Below are 14,390 nucleotides of genomic sequence, written 5' to 3'. Positions count from 1 at the left end.
CACACAGGATGGCTTTGCTCAGAGCAACTCCATCAGTGGCATGTTTCAGGTGTCTGAAAATTGGGGACTTTGTTTCTGAACAGTGAGCTATTAAATTTCCAAACCCTTGTGGCAGACTACCATCTTCACCCCGGTCAACTCCTTACTTACAACCAACTAAAATACTGGACTTTCCCCACTAAGTATCCTACAGCTGTCACTTTAAGTAAATTCATAGTGGTTCCTTGTGAATGCATTCTGCCCGTTGCTTGCCATTGGCCTTGTGGTTTGTAACTCACAATTTGTTGCTTTCAGTTTGCTGGCTTTATTTGTTTTAGGCTATGCAGCTTGAATTTGTTCCTTCCCTTGCCAAAACCTTATTTACAGTATCCTGCTGAGTGCTCCCTTTCTGTAAACAGGCCTGTAAATCTTGTTCTTATCTTATCATATTTGCTGTGCATTCAAAGAACAAAGTCAAATGTCAGGCTCTGTCTTCGGAGGGAACTTAGTGTTTACTTTCCTTTCTCTGACTTCAAAGTGAGAGGATTTATGCAACAATCTTGCTGGATACTGGGGTTAGGAAAGAGTTTTTTCTATCACTTGACAAAATTTAAATAAACTTCAGAATATACCAGAATTAGAAGTACAAAGCAAGCACATTTTCGTTAATTCTGAACTGTGCTGGAAACAAATACCTTTACATGATTAAAACAAATCATTGCATTAGGTGATGCAATTTCCACACATCATCATCTGGGCACAGTGTAGTTTGATTTGAAAAACTGTATATCCGTGCAAATGTAATAGTCATTTCAATCAAAAATGTGTTGTCTGTAATGGCAGTGTGTTAGCATACCATCCATACTGTACTCCACTCTGCTCTGCACCACTACACGCCACTGCACCCTACTCTGTATCACTCTACTTTACTCCACTCCATGCCACTGCACTCTTCTCCATTCGGAACCACTCCACATTATGCCACTGCACTCTATGCTACTTCACACTATGCCTCTCTACTCTACTCTGTACCACTCTACTCTATGCCACTGCACTCTAGGCACTATACTCTACTCTACACCACTCTACAATACTCCACTCTGCACCACTGCACTCTATGCCACATGAGTCTACTCTGCACTCTATGACACTGCACCACTCTGCATTACTGCACTCTCTGCTACTCTATTATATGCCACACTACTCCACTGCACTCTATGTAACTCTACCCCATGCCACTCTATGCCACTGCACTCTGCGCCAATGCACTCTAACAACTGCACTGTACGCCACTGCCCTCTACTCTGTACCACTGTACTCTACGCCAATGCTCTCTGTGCCACTCTACTCCACTCCACATCACTGCACTGACACTCTACTCTGCAGAGTTGCACTCTCCACCACTGTACTATACACCAATGTACTATATACTACTGCATTCTATGCCACTGCACTCTATGCCACTCTACTCTGCATCACTCCACTCTACAGTACTTTGCTCTACTCTGCACCACTCTACACTACGCCACTGCACTCCCTGCAAAGTGAGTCTACTCTGCAATCTATGCCACTGCACCACTCTACACTACTGCTCTCTCTGCTACTCCATTGTATGCCACTCTACTCCACTGCACTCTATGCCACTCTACTCTGTCCCACGCCACTCCATGCCACTGCACTCTAAACCACTGCACTCTATGCTAACGCACTCTAAACATCTGCACTGTACCCCACTGCACTGTACTTTGCACCACTGGGCTCTACGCCACTACTCCTATGTCACTCTACTCCACACAACAATGCCACTAACTTTAAGTCATGCTGAACAGCAGCTACTCTGGTGTATAACATGGCTAATGGCTAAAACACATTAGAAAAGCCAATAACTCTTTCGTAGATGAGACCTATTGACTTTGCCAATGTATGTTAGTACTATGAGGTACAGAGGTACCTGAAAGAACTGTGAAAAATACAATTACATCATAATAAAGGCTGCTACAAAATGCGCAAATACATTTGGGTTAAATAAAAAAAAAAAGTGCTTCTCAAATACAGATTTAAATAATATACAGTTTATACCTAGTACTAAAAAAATGTATAACACTCCATTTTAACCACACACTCCACAGCTCACCTTGGAACACCATTACAATACCTCTCTAAAAGAAATATCTTTGCCACCAGAAAACTTCAAGTGACTCCTTTTAGTAAAGTCAATGCAGGTTTTCAAGCCCCTTTGTATTTGCAGATTTACCAGTTGGGCACATTTGCATGTCTTTAGGGAAGGAGACCCCCTGGCAAGGTCTGATTCTTATCTGTCTGCCCCTCCCTCAGAGCACTGGAGACTCCCTGCCTTCCAGCCCAGCTGGGGAAACTGATCTGCTCATAATTTCGCCCTGCCTCTGTTGTCCTTCTGGTGAAAGGCTAAAATTACGGACACATGCCGTCCGTTAAGGCTTTCATCACGGACAACGGACGGCAGGGCGAAATTACGGACAGTCCGTGAAATTTACGGACGGGTGGTCACCCTACTCACACCACACTCGGCTCTCGGGATGAATGGTGGTTACATTGTATGGAAGTGGCTGGGTGGCTCACTACTCACTGTACCTACCGAATGCCCACCTCACTTCACATACACGATACCTTCTTCTGGTAAGAAAGAGGGCATCGTGAGATACGGAACATAGAGGGTTGTGGGGGAAGGAGATCACAAACCACACCATCTTCTCTGACCTTCTTATCACTTTGATAGCGTTAGATTCATTTTCACACATTTTGCCTTTGAAGAATATTAGGGATCTACACCAATGCTAGTAACATAGGGTGAAGCCTGACTAACACTATGTCACCTGGTGTCTGGCAGTGGTGACTTACATAAACTGAAATGTGGCTGCTTAGCTGATATGTCGGCAGAAGGGAATGTTTTATTAAATCTGTGCAAAAAATGCATTCTTTTTGTTTGGTCTGTAAGGGGTTTGTATTTTCACTGCTTTGAACATAGTTATTTTGCATTTTAAGGAGGTTATTTACTAACGCTTTGTGCGGGTGCTCGCGCGATGCAGTGTATCAGTTTATTTACATTATAAATAAGGCTCCCAGTTTTCCGTTTTAACAATACAGAACATTGGGATTCTTGTGAGTGACTGACTGGCCAAGCTGTCTTTCATGATTTCCAAGCCAACAGCTGAGCAGATAGACAGCATGGCGTTAAAAACAGGTTTAGATTTCCCTAAATACAGGCTTACGTGACATATATTTCTAGTACAATGGTAATATTTAACTGTGAGTGTAGAGATTTGTTATATTTGGCTGCTTAATTCGCTAAAATACAGTCATCTAAGTATGAGTGCATTCTTATCAGTGAATGGAAATATACCATTGTACAACTTCATCTGCTCTCAAAATACAAATTAAGAAAGGATAAATACAGGCGGAAATGTTAGAGAAAAATAAATGGCATAAACCTGGGAGCTCTAATTCTAAATGTCTATGGTGGCAAATAATCACTCCTCACTCATTATTCAGGCACAAATTGGTAATTTTCTTTGAAAATGTACACATTGTTTTTATTTGTGTCAGTAATGTACATGTTCTGTGTTTTTTCGACAGCCAAAAGCGTTGAAGCTGTTGGGAATGGAGGTAGGAATTTTCTTTTTTTTTTCTAGCAAGATATTTAAAAGCAATCACTACACTTTCTTCGAAGACATTTTTTTCTGTATTTTACTTAAACGCTTGAGTACTCAAGCGTCAGCTAAAAATGCATTGTTCACAAGGGGTGTTGTTACGCCTTGATTGCATTAGCAATTAGCAACTTCCAGACAGTCAAGAACAACTGAAATCTGCGCCTGGAGACACCGATGGCAGCCACGGATGAAGAAAACGGGCTTTATTTTTGTATGCTTCGCATGGGAATGTGGTTTGCAGAGGAAAGGACAATTTTTCCTCATTTTAGTTTCCTTCTGTGAGACTTACTAGTGAAACAGCAGCGAAATGTAAGTGGAAAGGGCCCTATCACTCGATGAAATACCGCGGTTAAGTGAAAAACAGAGATGCTAGGTGGTAGAAAAGAGAAATGGGTGTAAGACAAGCAGTGCCAAGTGGTTTCCAGTTTCAACTGACAACAGCTAACTTTGAAAACGTGGATTGTTTGTTTTTATCTAAGCATTTTCAGGTTTAAGTTATTATGGTCGTTTCTGCTGCTCGCTGATGCCAGTTAAAGTATACATCATATACATTCTTAGGCCCCATTTCCATAGAGAACATTTGTTGCGTGGAATTAAAAGGCAAACGCTGAAGCAGTGAAAATTGGAGACTGTTTTTAGGTCTCATGAAGGAGAGGCCCACGACTCCCTGCTCTGTCAAAGCCACCGTCAGAATGAAGGCACTCTAACGTACCAGAAGTCAGGACGCCATGCAATATTAAATAACAACATTCTCATTCTCAACAGTCATCCCTGTTCATGTAGTGGCGCAGCACGAGATGCCCACGTGATTCATGAGTAAACACCCGGTAAACACCATGTACATATGACATCATCCTTCCCCTTACATAAAGCAAACAGAACAAAAAAAAAAAAAAAACAACATTAATAAATGCATATAATAAATACCTTTGCAAATTATAATTCTTGAACCTAGTGGGTAAGAAAACATTGCAACAAATTATTGATCTTTGTTCAGGGTTACTGACAGAGTCATTAGCTGCTCCCCCAGAAGAAGGTTCTGAAACAGGAATTGATATAGCTTCAGAACTTGAATGTGAAGATTAATTATGAAGGTTACTGGGACTCACTGGCTCAGTACCTGACTGAATGACCACATTACTTTCACCATTCAAACTATATTTTACATGTAAATATTCTGCATCAACATCAAACTAACTTCCCACATCTGTGTGCTCATCATGCATAATTGTGCCTTTCTGTTTGACCTCCTGAAGTCTCCGTGTCTGCTCTGGTGATGGTTTGACCATGCTTCCTCTGCTCCACCATCCCTTTCCCTCCAATTCTGAAATTGACTTCTTTAGTGATATGTTTCCTATCAAAGTACCCTTCCATGACAAGTTGTTTCTTCTAAGTTACCTCTTTCACATCTACATTTCCATCTGAACCAATCTGTTCTTTAACCCAATCAGGACACAAAGCACTTCTAAGTGATATATTGCTCAACAGTTTGAAAGGGGATACACCTGTCACACTATGAGGAGTTACTAGGTAGCGCCATACGTTTTTTCTGCCCTAGCATCTCTACTTGATTTCCAGCTGACAAGGCTGTCTGTTGCACCTTCCTTTAAAATCTGTTGGCCCTCTCAACTAGACCATTGGAAGTGGGTAACTTTAGTGCTACCTGAAGATGTTTAATTTTATAACTCTCCATGAATTGTTTCATTTGATGTGACTTAAAATGTGTCCCATTGTCTGACTATTTCTCTGGGTGGTCCTTCAGTGTCAAAAATGTTCTCTAGAACATTAATAACAGCATTAGTGTCTGTTGCAGGAACAAAGTCATAATAAAACCATTTAGAGAAATAGCCTACAAGTACAAACATTTTTTTCTTGTTACTAGGCGACAGATCAAAACGTCCAGCAAAGTCCATAGCAACCTTGACCCACAAACCCTCATGCAATGTTTATCTGAAACTAGACACGTCACACTCAGAAACCCATTTGTTAGCCTGGCCATCCATGCCTGGCCAGCAATAGAACTGCTTGAGGCTACGTACAGTAGCAGTTTCTCCTAGATGACACCTAGATGTGGCAAACAAAGATGTTCTTAAAGATAAAGGTGGGATAAGCCTAGCATGGCTTAGCCACAAAACATCAACAATAGATAGGTCATCTGAAACATGTGCAAATGGCTTTAACTTGGATTGTAGATTTATTTCCTTAGGCCAGCCATTTTACACACACTTGATCACACTCTGCAATGAAACATGTTTTTCCAATGTTGCTAACCACTCCATATTCGAAATCACACAACTTTGCTCAGTGCTCCCAACACCAAGGAAAGTTACCACACGTTCAACATCATCCACCAAATCTTTCATTCAACTAATTCCCTAGACTTCTTACCTTCTAGAAGATAATTGATACAAAAACGTTATTCTTGCAATCTTGAAAGAATTTGCACTAATCTAGCTGAAGCGTTTTCTCTGCTATTACCATCATGTATATCAATGGTTTGTGATCAGTGAAAATATGGAACTGTGTGCCCCAGAAAAATGTTCTGAACTTCGGCAGCACATGAACACGCCAATGCTTCCTGTTCATTGATGCTGTAGGTAACCTCAGTAGGAGTGAGTGAATGGGAAGCAAAAGCAATGGTGTGGTCATTACTGCCCACCCACTGAGAAAGCATGGCACCCAAACCTAGTTGGCTGACATTAACTATCAAAACCAACAAAAGCTTCAGCAGCAGCATCGGACACATACATTTCTGATGTTTTTTAGAAGCTGCCTCAGTGGCTGCACAATTAAAGAATAACCATGAATAAAACATGAATAATATTCACAAAGGCCTACATGATATTCTTTCAAGAATCAAATTGTGTTCCCTGACAATTTAAGGAAAGATAAGGACATCATCCTGGAATAACTGAACTCCAGGAATTGCCATCAATATCATGTCCATACAATTTGGGACACATTTGCTCCAGAGGTCAAACCAAAAGACATGCATACAAATTTGTATGCACCATGAGGGGTGATAAATGATGTGAGATCTTGACTCTCGGCAGCAAGTGGTAGTTGATGGTAGGCAGATCTAAGATCCAACAACAAGAACACCTTGGGCACCCATAATTGGCCAGAAGTTCATGTACCTTGTGCACAGGATGGCGCTCTATAACAATATTCTTGTTCAAGGTGCATTGATCCACACATAGGCGAATCTCACCTGTCTTATTCTGATGATTACTGCAGGACTGACCCACTCAGGTTGATTCTGTGGGACATATCACACCTTCAGAACAAAACTTATCTAGTAAATTGATGAGCTCTGCCCTGATACTCATAGGGATTGGCCTGACCCTGTGTACAGCAGACACCACCGACTCTTTGAATATTATTAGGTGTTTGAAATTGGTGTTGTTTCCAGTGCTGTCAGAAAAGACACTGGGAAACTTCCCAATGATTTTGTCAGTCATCATGACATAATCTGATTCAATACAACTAATTTATATATGCTTATCCGCAACAACAACTGGATTATCAGAGCCTGGGATTAGCATTATGCCCAACATGGCTTGGTTTGGCCAGCCATTAATATTTCTCCCCTTGACAGCTACGTACATTTTGGTAATTACTTTTCTGCCCAGACAGGTAAGTACATCAATAAAGTAGCACAACATGTCAATGTCCTTTTCCCCAAATGCCTTTGGGTTGACACCAGTATCCTATAAAGGTACCTTATTCCATTTATCTTGGTACAAGCAATCAGAAATTATTGCGATTGGAGCTCCTAAACCTGCCATCATTTTTAATCATTTAACCTTGTTCAAAGTGTCATTTCCAGTGGTAACTGTCAAAACAACTCTAGATAAATCCCTGGAACATTAATCAGTATCCAGATTGATGCTTCTGACTCCGAGTTGTGGGTTGGCATTTCTGCAAACTCCTTGAAAATGGTTAACTCTGTTATACTTGTTGCAACATTTATTGATTGCTGTACAGGAGGAATTATTAGCCAGATGAGATTTGGACCTGCATCTATAACATAAACTTGGACCTTCCTTCTGAGAAAATGTTAAATTATTATTCTTTGTATAAATCACCAGGTAAATCCACTGTGGATACCTCGTGCATTGAAGGTTCAGCAACTATGAGTTTGCATGATACAATTGGCCTCACAATACTTTTTGAAATGTTGATTACTTCAGATAATGGTGGGTCTCTACAACTCAGTAATCTTTCTTGAATTTTCTTTGAGATTTAACTGTAAACGATCTTGTCCCTATTGTATATATCAAGCGAGTCACCAAAATTGTATGTTAAGGCTAATTTTCTTAAGGCTGATACATACACCTCTACCAATTCCTCACTGCTTTGTTTATGTTTAAAGAAATGATAACGTCCTGGCAATACACTGGGCTTTTCTGAAAAATTGTTAGTAAGACATGCCACAGCTTCTGCATATTCATCCCACGTTCCAAAGCTATCTGAAGAAGGATCCACTTACTAACTGGTAAGTTATCCAATATTTGTTGCCCCTCTTATCCAAGATGAAACAATTCCTTTGTCTCTGGTTTAAACGAAATGTCTTCAATTTTTTTGTGTTTATCTCCTCCACGTGATCTATCATTTCTTCCTAACACCACAGCTGATCCTTTTATAAGGACCAAGCAAAAAGTAATAGAAGGCAGAGAAAAAGGAGGGTGACACAGAGAGAACAGGAATGGCAGTGGCTGGAGGAGCAATGAACAATAGTCAGTAATCAGGCTCTTTCGACCTCGTCCACCTTCCTTGTCCCAGTCCTAACATGTTAGGAAGTATCAAAGAGTAAAACACTGCACACTGTAGGAAGAAATACAAGAAAGCCAGAGGAACTAGAGCACTGTGTGATTTTATGACAAACAACAGAATCACTTGTACACAGCTCAACAAAACAACCCTTTTCACACAATAAGCAACAAAATGGTACCGAATAATCAACCAACAAGAGTTAACCAGGATGTCAGGGATGCCTGTATAACAATCCAGCAAACATCTGACAATGCCATTCCACACATTTTAACCCAGCCATACCTGAGTGGAATGACCATCAACAGAACTAGGAAGAGTAACTCAAAAAGAAATGTAAACTCTCAAAACGGCCAGCTTGACCCACCTACTCAGGTTTCCAGCAGAAAGCTTAGTCTTCTCACCCAAGATACTAAGGGGCATATTTATACTCCGTTTGCGCCGAATTTGCGTCGTTTTTTTCGGCGCAAAACTAACGCCATATTTATACTTTGGCGTTAGACGCGTCTAGCGCCAAAGTATGAGGAAAGAGCGTCATTTTTTTGCGTGAACGCCTTCCTTGCGTTAATGAGATGCAAGGTAGACGTTCCCGTCTAAAAAAATGACTGCGACGCAAATGCGTCGTATTTATACTCCCGGGCAAAAATCACGCCCGGGAGTGGGCGGGGCAAAAAACCCCGCATTTGCGCCGGATTTTAGCGCCTGGGTCAGGGCAGGCATTAAGGGACCTGTGGGCTCAAAATGAGCCCACAGCTGCCCTCCCATGTCCCCAGGGACCCCCCCTGCCACCCTTGCCCACCCCAGGAGGACACCCAAGGATGGAGGGACCCATCCCAGGGACATTCAGGTAAGTTCAGGTAAGTATAATTTTTTATATATATATATATTTTTTTTGGCATAGGGGGGCCTGATTTGTGCCCCCCTACATGCCTCAATGCCCAATGACCATGCCCAGGGGACATAAGTCCCCTGGGCATGGCCATTGGGCAAGGGGGCATGACTCCTGTCTTTACTAAGACAGGAGTCATGTAAATGGCGTCTGGGCGTCGTTAAAAATGGCGCAAATCGGGTGGAGGCGATTTTTTGGCGTCAACCTGACTTGCACCATTTTAAGACGCCCTAACGCCATTTTCCCCAACGCCGGCGCTGCCTGGTGTACGTGGTTTTTTTCCACGCACACCAGGCAGCGCCGGTCTGCTAGCGCCGGCTAACGCCATTCAATAAATACGGCGCCCGCATGGTGCTTCAGAATGGCGTTAGCCGGCGCAAAACTTTTTGACGCTAAACTGCGTTAGCGCAGTTTAGCGTCAAAAAGTATAAATACGGGCCTTAATGTGACAAAGAGAGCATTAGGCTGGTACAGGGAGGCCATGCAAACCAGATCCACAGAAAAAGCCCTGTGTGGATCTAGGCATTGCAACTGGACCCCACAGGAGATCAGGAAGCAAACAGAGGACAGGCAGAAATAAGAACCTGTTTGAAATAGAACAAAGAGGAAACCTCAAGATGGAAAGAAGGCCTAGGGTGGAAACCCATTTTTCAGGGAAGAACCTGATATAAGGCTCTTGATAAAGCAAATTGTTCAATTCTCTTGGCTGCCTAGCAGATGTGATTGAATTAAGAAGAACAATGCAATTAAAGAAAGAGGCTCAAAGACAAGCAACCTGAAAACTCCATAGAACCTGGGGCAGATTCCACAATGTGGCTGAGGACAGTACCACAGTCTACGGAAAGAAGTGAAGTCAAAGGTACATTAGCTGAGAAGTCAGAAGATGGCTCATAAAAGGCACAGATCACCCATAGAGTAGAAACAACAACACCGAAATCAATCTGAGCCTCAATAAACAAGACCAATCGATGGATCACAATGTGAAGGATTGTCAAGAGCAGTACAGGGGGAAAATTGACAGCCCAGGAGGGGAAAAACGTCTTTGAAATCTCCTCTAGCTCAAAATCTGCACTGTGGGGACAGAAAGAGGGGAAAGCACTGAGAGAACAGCAGAATAAACAGTAATTTAGAAGAGCCTAGAGAACTATGAAGAGCACTACAAACACTATGGGGGTCATTCTGACTCCCGCCGGCCGCGGTAACCGCAGGGCCGGCGGGAGCCGCCGAATGACCGCACCGCGGTCAAATGACCGCAGCGGGCATTCTGAGTTTCCCGCTGGGCTGGCGGGCGACCGCCAGAAGGCCGCCCGCCAGCCCAGCGGGAAACCCCCTTCCATGAGGATGCTGGCTCCGAATGGAGCCGGCGGAGTGGAAGGGGTGCGACGGGTGCAGTTGCACCCATCTCGATTTTCAGTGTCTGCTTAGCAGACACTGAAAATCTTGGTGGGGCCCTGTTAGGGGGCCCCTGCAGTGCCCATGCCATTGGCATGGCATTGGCATGGGCACTGCAGGGGCACCCAGGGGCCCCATGACACCCGTTACCGCCAGCCAGGTTCTGGCGGTCAAAACCGCCAGAACCAGGCTGGCGGTAAGGGGGTCGGAATCCCCATGGCGGCGCTGCCTGCAGCGCCGCCATGTAGGATTCCCCAGGGCAGCGGGAAACCGGCGGGGCACCGCCGGTTTCCCGTTTCTGACCGCGGCTGTACCGCCGCGGTCAGAATGCCCATGGGAGCACCACCAGCCTGTTGGCGGTGCTCCCGTCATTTTAGCTCTGGCGGTCGTCGACCGCCAGGGTTAGAATGACCCCCTATGTCCTGCAAATGAAGACAGTGGAAGAAGAATCCCCCATGAAGACAACAAATTGGGAGTCACCATTTCACCCAAGGAGGTAACTGAGGCCCCAGGCGGCTGTCAAGCAAGGTACAGTCAGAAACATGACCGATAGGTACGTGAGGAGAGAGAGAGAGCTAGAGAGAGAGAGAGAGAGAAGCACACTGTCCTGATTACCTAGAGATGCAACAGCATGGATACCCCAAAACCCATGCAATGCAAAGAGCCAACAAAAGAGAGATGACCAGGCAGGACAAAACCCTGTGTGGAGTGGAATTACTGGGACACCCCACTTACCAGAAAAATCCAGACTAAACATCCCAAACTGGTTGGGCCCCAAGACAGCCAAATACCCATCACGGCAACCGAGTAAAAGAAGCAGACCAAGAACTTCAATTACAATAAGCCACATTGAGTCATGCCAGCAGGGAGCACAACTATGGGGGTCATTACAACCCTGGCGGACGGTGTTAAAGTGGCGGTAAGACCGCAAACAGGCCGGCGGAATAAAAAAGGGAAACAGCCATTTCAATGGGAAAACGCTCACCTTAACACACTCCACGAGGAAGGAGGGCACCATGGAGCCGGAACTCCAAATACTCCCTGCGTTAGTCTTCCTGCTCCTCTACGATCATCAGCAACACCGGCGCCGAAGACAACGGTGAGTACTGCACCTACGACATAGGGGAGGGGGGAGGCAAAAGTCAGGTACACACCCACGCAACACCCCCACCCCCACCCCGACCCTCGCACACTACAACACACACACCAATGCATTTCCAAACATCAAAGTAACAACCCCCAACCCCCACGGAAGAATGCAAAGACAAAAGGAAATGAGTTCAACCATTGTAATGTTACAAAATACAGTAAGCTAATATATACAGATATATATACACATTCCCAAATTTATACATCACGATTAGTAGTGCAGGTATGCACCATTCAATGTCCGTGGACCACTGGGCCCTAAATGCATGGGCGAGGCCCACATCAGATACCTGACCAGAAACGGAGAGAACACTGCAAGGGCATCAGATCGAAATACAACAGGCACCTCAGGGGGAAGGGAAGGGGGGGCACCTCAGCCGGATGACAGCACCACGCCAGATCCACGACGGGGCTACATGCCCATTGATGTATCCTGGGGGGTGCAAAGCCACAGTCTCACAAGTCTCTCCAGTGGGTGGTTTGCCCACTGCTTTATCCTGGGGAGTGCAAAGCCACAGTCTCACAAGTCTTTTCAGTGGGTGGTTTGGCCACTGTACCATCCTGGGGAGTGCAAAGCCACAGTCTCACAAGTCTCTCCAGTGGGTGGTTTGCCCAGTGTACCATCCTGGGGAGTGCAAAGCCACCGTCTCACAAGTCTTTTCAGACAGTCTCCACTGGTTCTGGAGGGGGGACTGGTGCCCAGAGTGCTTCATCCAGTTAAGGACTGAGGTAGTGGATGCTGTTCTCCACTGGTTCTGGAGGGGTACTGGTGCCCAGAGTGCTTCATCCAGTTAAGGACTGAGGTAGTGGATGCTGTTTTCCACTGGTTCTGGAGGGGGACTGGTGCCCAGAGTGCTTCATCCTGTTAAGGACAGAGGTAGTGGATGCTGTTCTCCACTGGTTCTGGAGGGGGACTGGTGCCCAGAGTGCTTCATCCAGTTAAGGACTGAGGTAGTGGATGCTGTTCTCCACTGGTTCTGGAGGGGGACTGGTGCCCAGAGTGCTTCATGCAGTTAAGGACTGAGGTAGTGGATGCTGTTTTCCACTGGTTCTGGAGGGGGACTGGTGCCCAGAGTGCATCCCTCTCCCCGTGACGGTCCCAGTTCCGTCACTGCCACTGCTGCACATGGGCTACCGGGGCTTGATTTTGCGGTGCTTGCCCTGTTCAGCAGTGCTTGCCATGGCGGTCTTTGCCCTGTTCAACGGTGCTTGACTTTGCAGTTTCTGACCTGTTCAGCAGTGCTTGCCATGGCGGTCTTTGCCCTGTTCAGCGGTGCTTGCCATGGCGGTCTTTGCCCTGTTCAGCGGTGCTTGACTTTGCAGTTTCTGACCTATTCAGCGGTGCTTGCCATGGCGGTCCATGTCGGTCTTTGCCCTGTTCAGCGTTGCTTGACTTTGCAGTTTCTGACCTGTTCAGCGGTGCTTGTCATGGCGGTCTTTGCCCTGTTCAGTGGTCTTTGCCCTGTTCAGCGGTGCTTGACTTTGCTGTCTGTGACCTGTGCAGCGGTGTTTGCCATGGCTCATCTCAGCTGGGCTGTGGCTGCCGGGGCCCTCCTGGGCACTGACTCTGGCGGTGGTCTCCTGACCAGTGACGATAGGACTGCCCTCCTGGGCACTGACTCTGGCGGTGGTCTCCTGACCAGTGACGATCGGGCTGCCCTCCTGGGCACTGACTCTGGCGGTGGTCTCCTGACCAGTGACGATCGGGCTGGCGGTGGTGTCCTGGGCAGCGGGGATGATGGCGGCCTTCTCCGCCGTGCTGCTCTTCCCAGACTTTGGTGCTTTCTTCTGCCCCTTCCCCACCTTGGGAGGAGTCACAGCTGACTCAACACTCACCCCGGGACCCTTGTGAGCGGCTTTGCCGGCAGGAGTCTTCCCCCTCTCCCCTCGGGCACTGTCCAACTTCTGGTGCTTCACAGGGGGGGGACTGGCTGTGCTTTGGCTCCGTGTCACACTGGCTGCCCTGGTGCCCGGTGCACTCCACATACCTCTAACAGGCACCACTGGTACCGGAGATTTTTTGGCTGAGGTGCTAGTACGGGACCTATGAATTGGAGGGGGGGGGGATAGAGGTCAACGTTGCTCAGGAAAAGTTTCTGACGAACACTGGGACGGGTAGCTGGAGGGGGTCTGGGAAGAGGAGGTGGTTGTAGGAGGTGTAACTTTTGATGATTTGGGTGCAGGTGCATGTTCTGGAGGCTGTCGTGAGGTGGATGGATGTTGGGTGTGTGTGTGCCCGCGTTTGTGTACTTTGGGAGGGAGCGTCACAGACACACTGGGAGAGGACACAGGGGACGTGTAAAGGGTAGTGGGGGTGGTGAGTGCAGGTGAGTGGGGTGTGGTGGTGGGTGTGCTGGTGCGAGTCCTAGTGGCTGTAGTGGTAGTGCATGCAGGTGAGAGTGTAGACGACACTGGGAGGGAGGAGGGAGACGACGAGGAGGGGGACAGTGGGGGCAGTGGATGTTGCTGTGTCTGTATGTGGGTGATGCTTGTGTGAGTGCCTGTGGGATGTGTGGTGCCTA

General features: G+C 46.1%; 1 protein-coding gene across 2 annotated transcripts in view; it reads left to right on the top strand.

The window, feature by feature from the left end:
• TRPM3 (transient receptor potential cation channel subfamily M member 3) overlaps positions 1-14,390 on the top strand; it is a 1,350,903-nt gene that overhangs the window by 1,110,895 nt on the left and 225,618 nt on the right. For both annotated transcript variants that reach the window (XM_069228883.1, XM_069228872.1), the window contains exon 14: positions 3,592-3,621. In XM_069228883.1, coding sequence (XP_069084984.1) covers positions 3,592-3,621 — 30 coding nt within the window. The remainder of the gene's footprint in view (positions 1-3,591; positions 3,622-14,390) is intronic.

This window comes from Pleurodeles waltl, chromosome 1_1 (assembly GCF_031143425.1).
Source record: "Pleurodeles waltl isolate 20211129_DDA chromosome 1_1, aPleWal1.hap1.20221129, whole genome shotgun sequence".
Classification (NCBI taxonomy): domain Eukaryota; kingdom Metazoa; phylum Chordata; class Amphibia; order Caudata; family Salamandridae; genus Pleurodeles; species Pleurodeles waltl.
The sequence above is the reverse complement of the archived record's forward strand: the minus strand, read 5'-3'. Positions and strand labels throughout refer to the sequence as shown.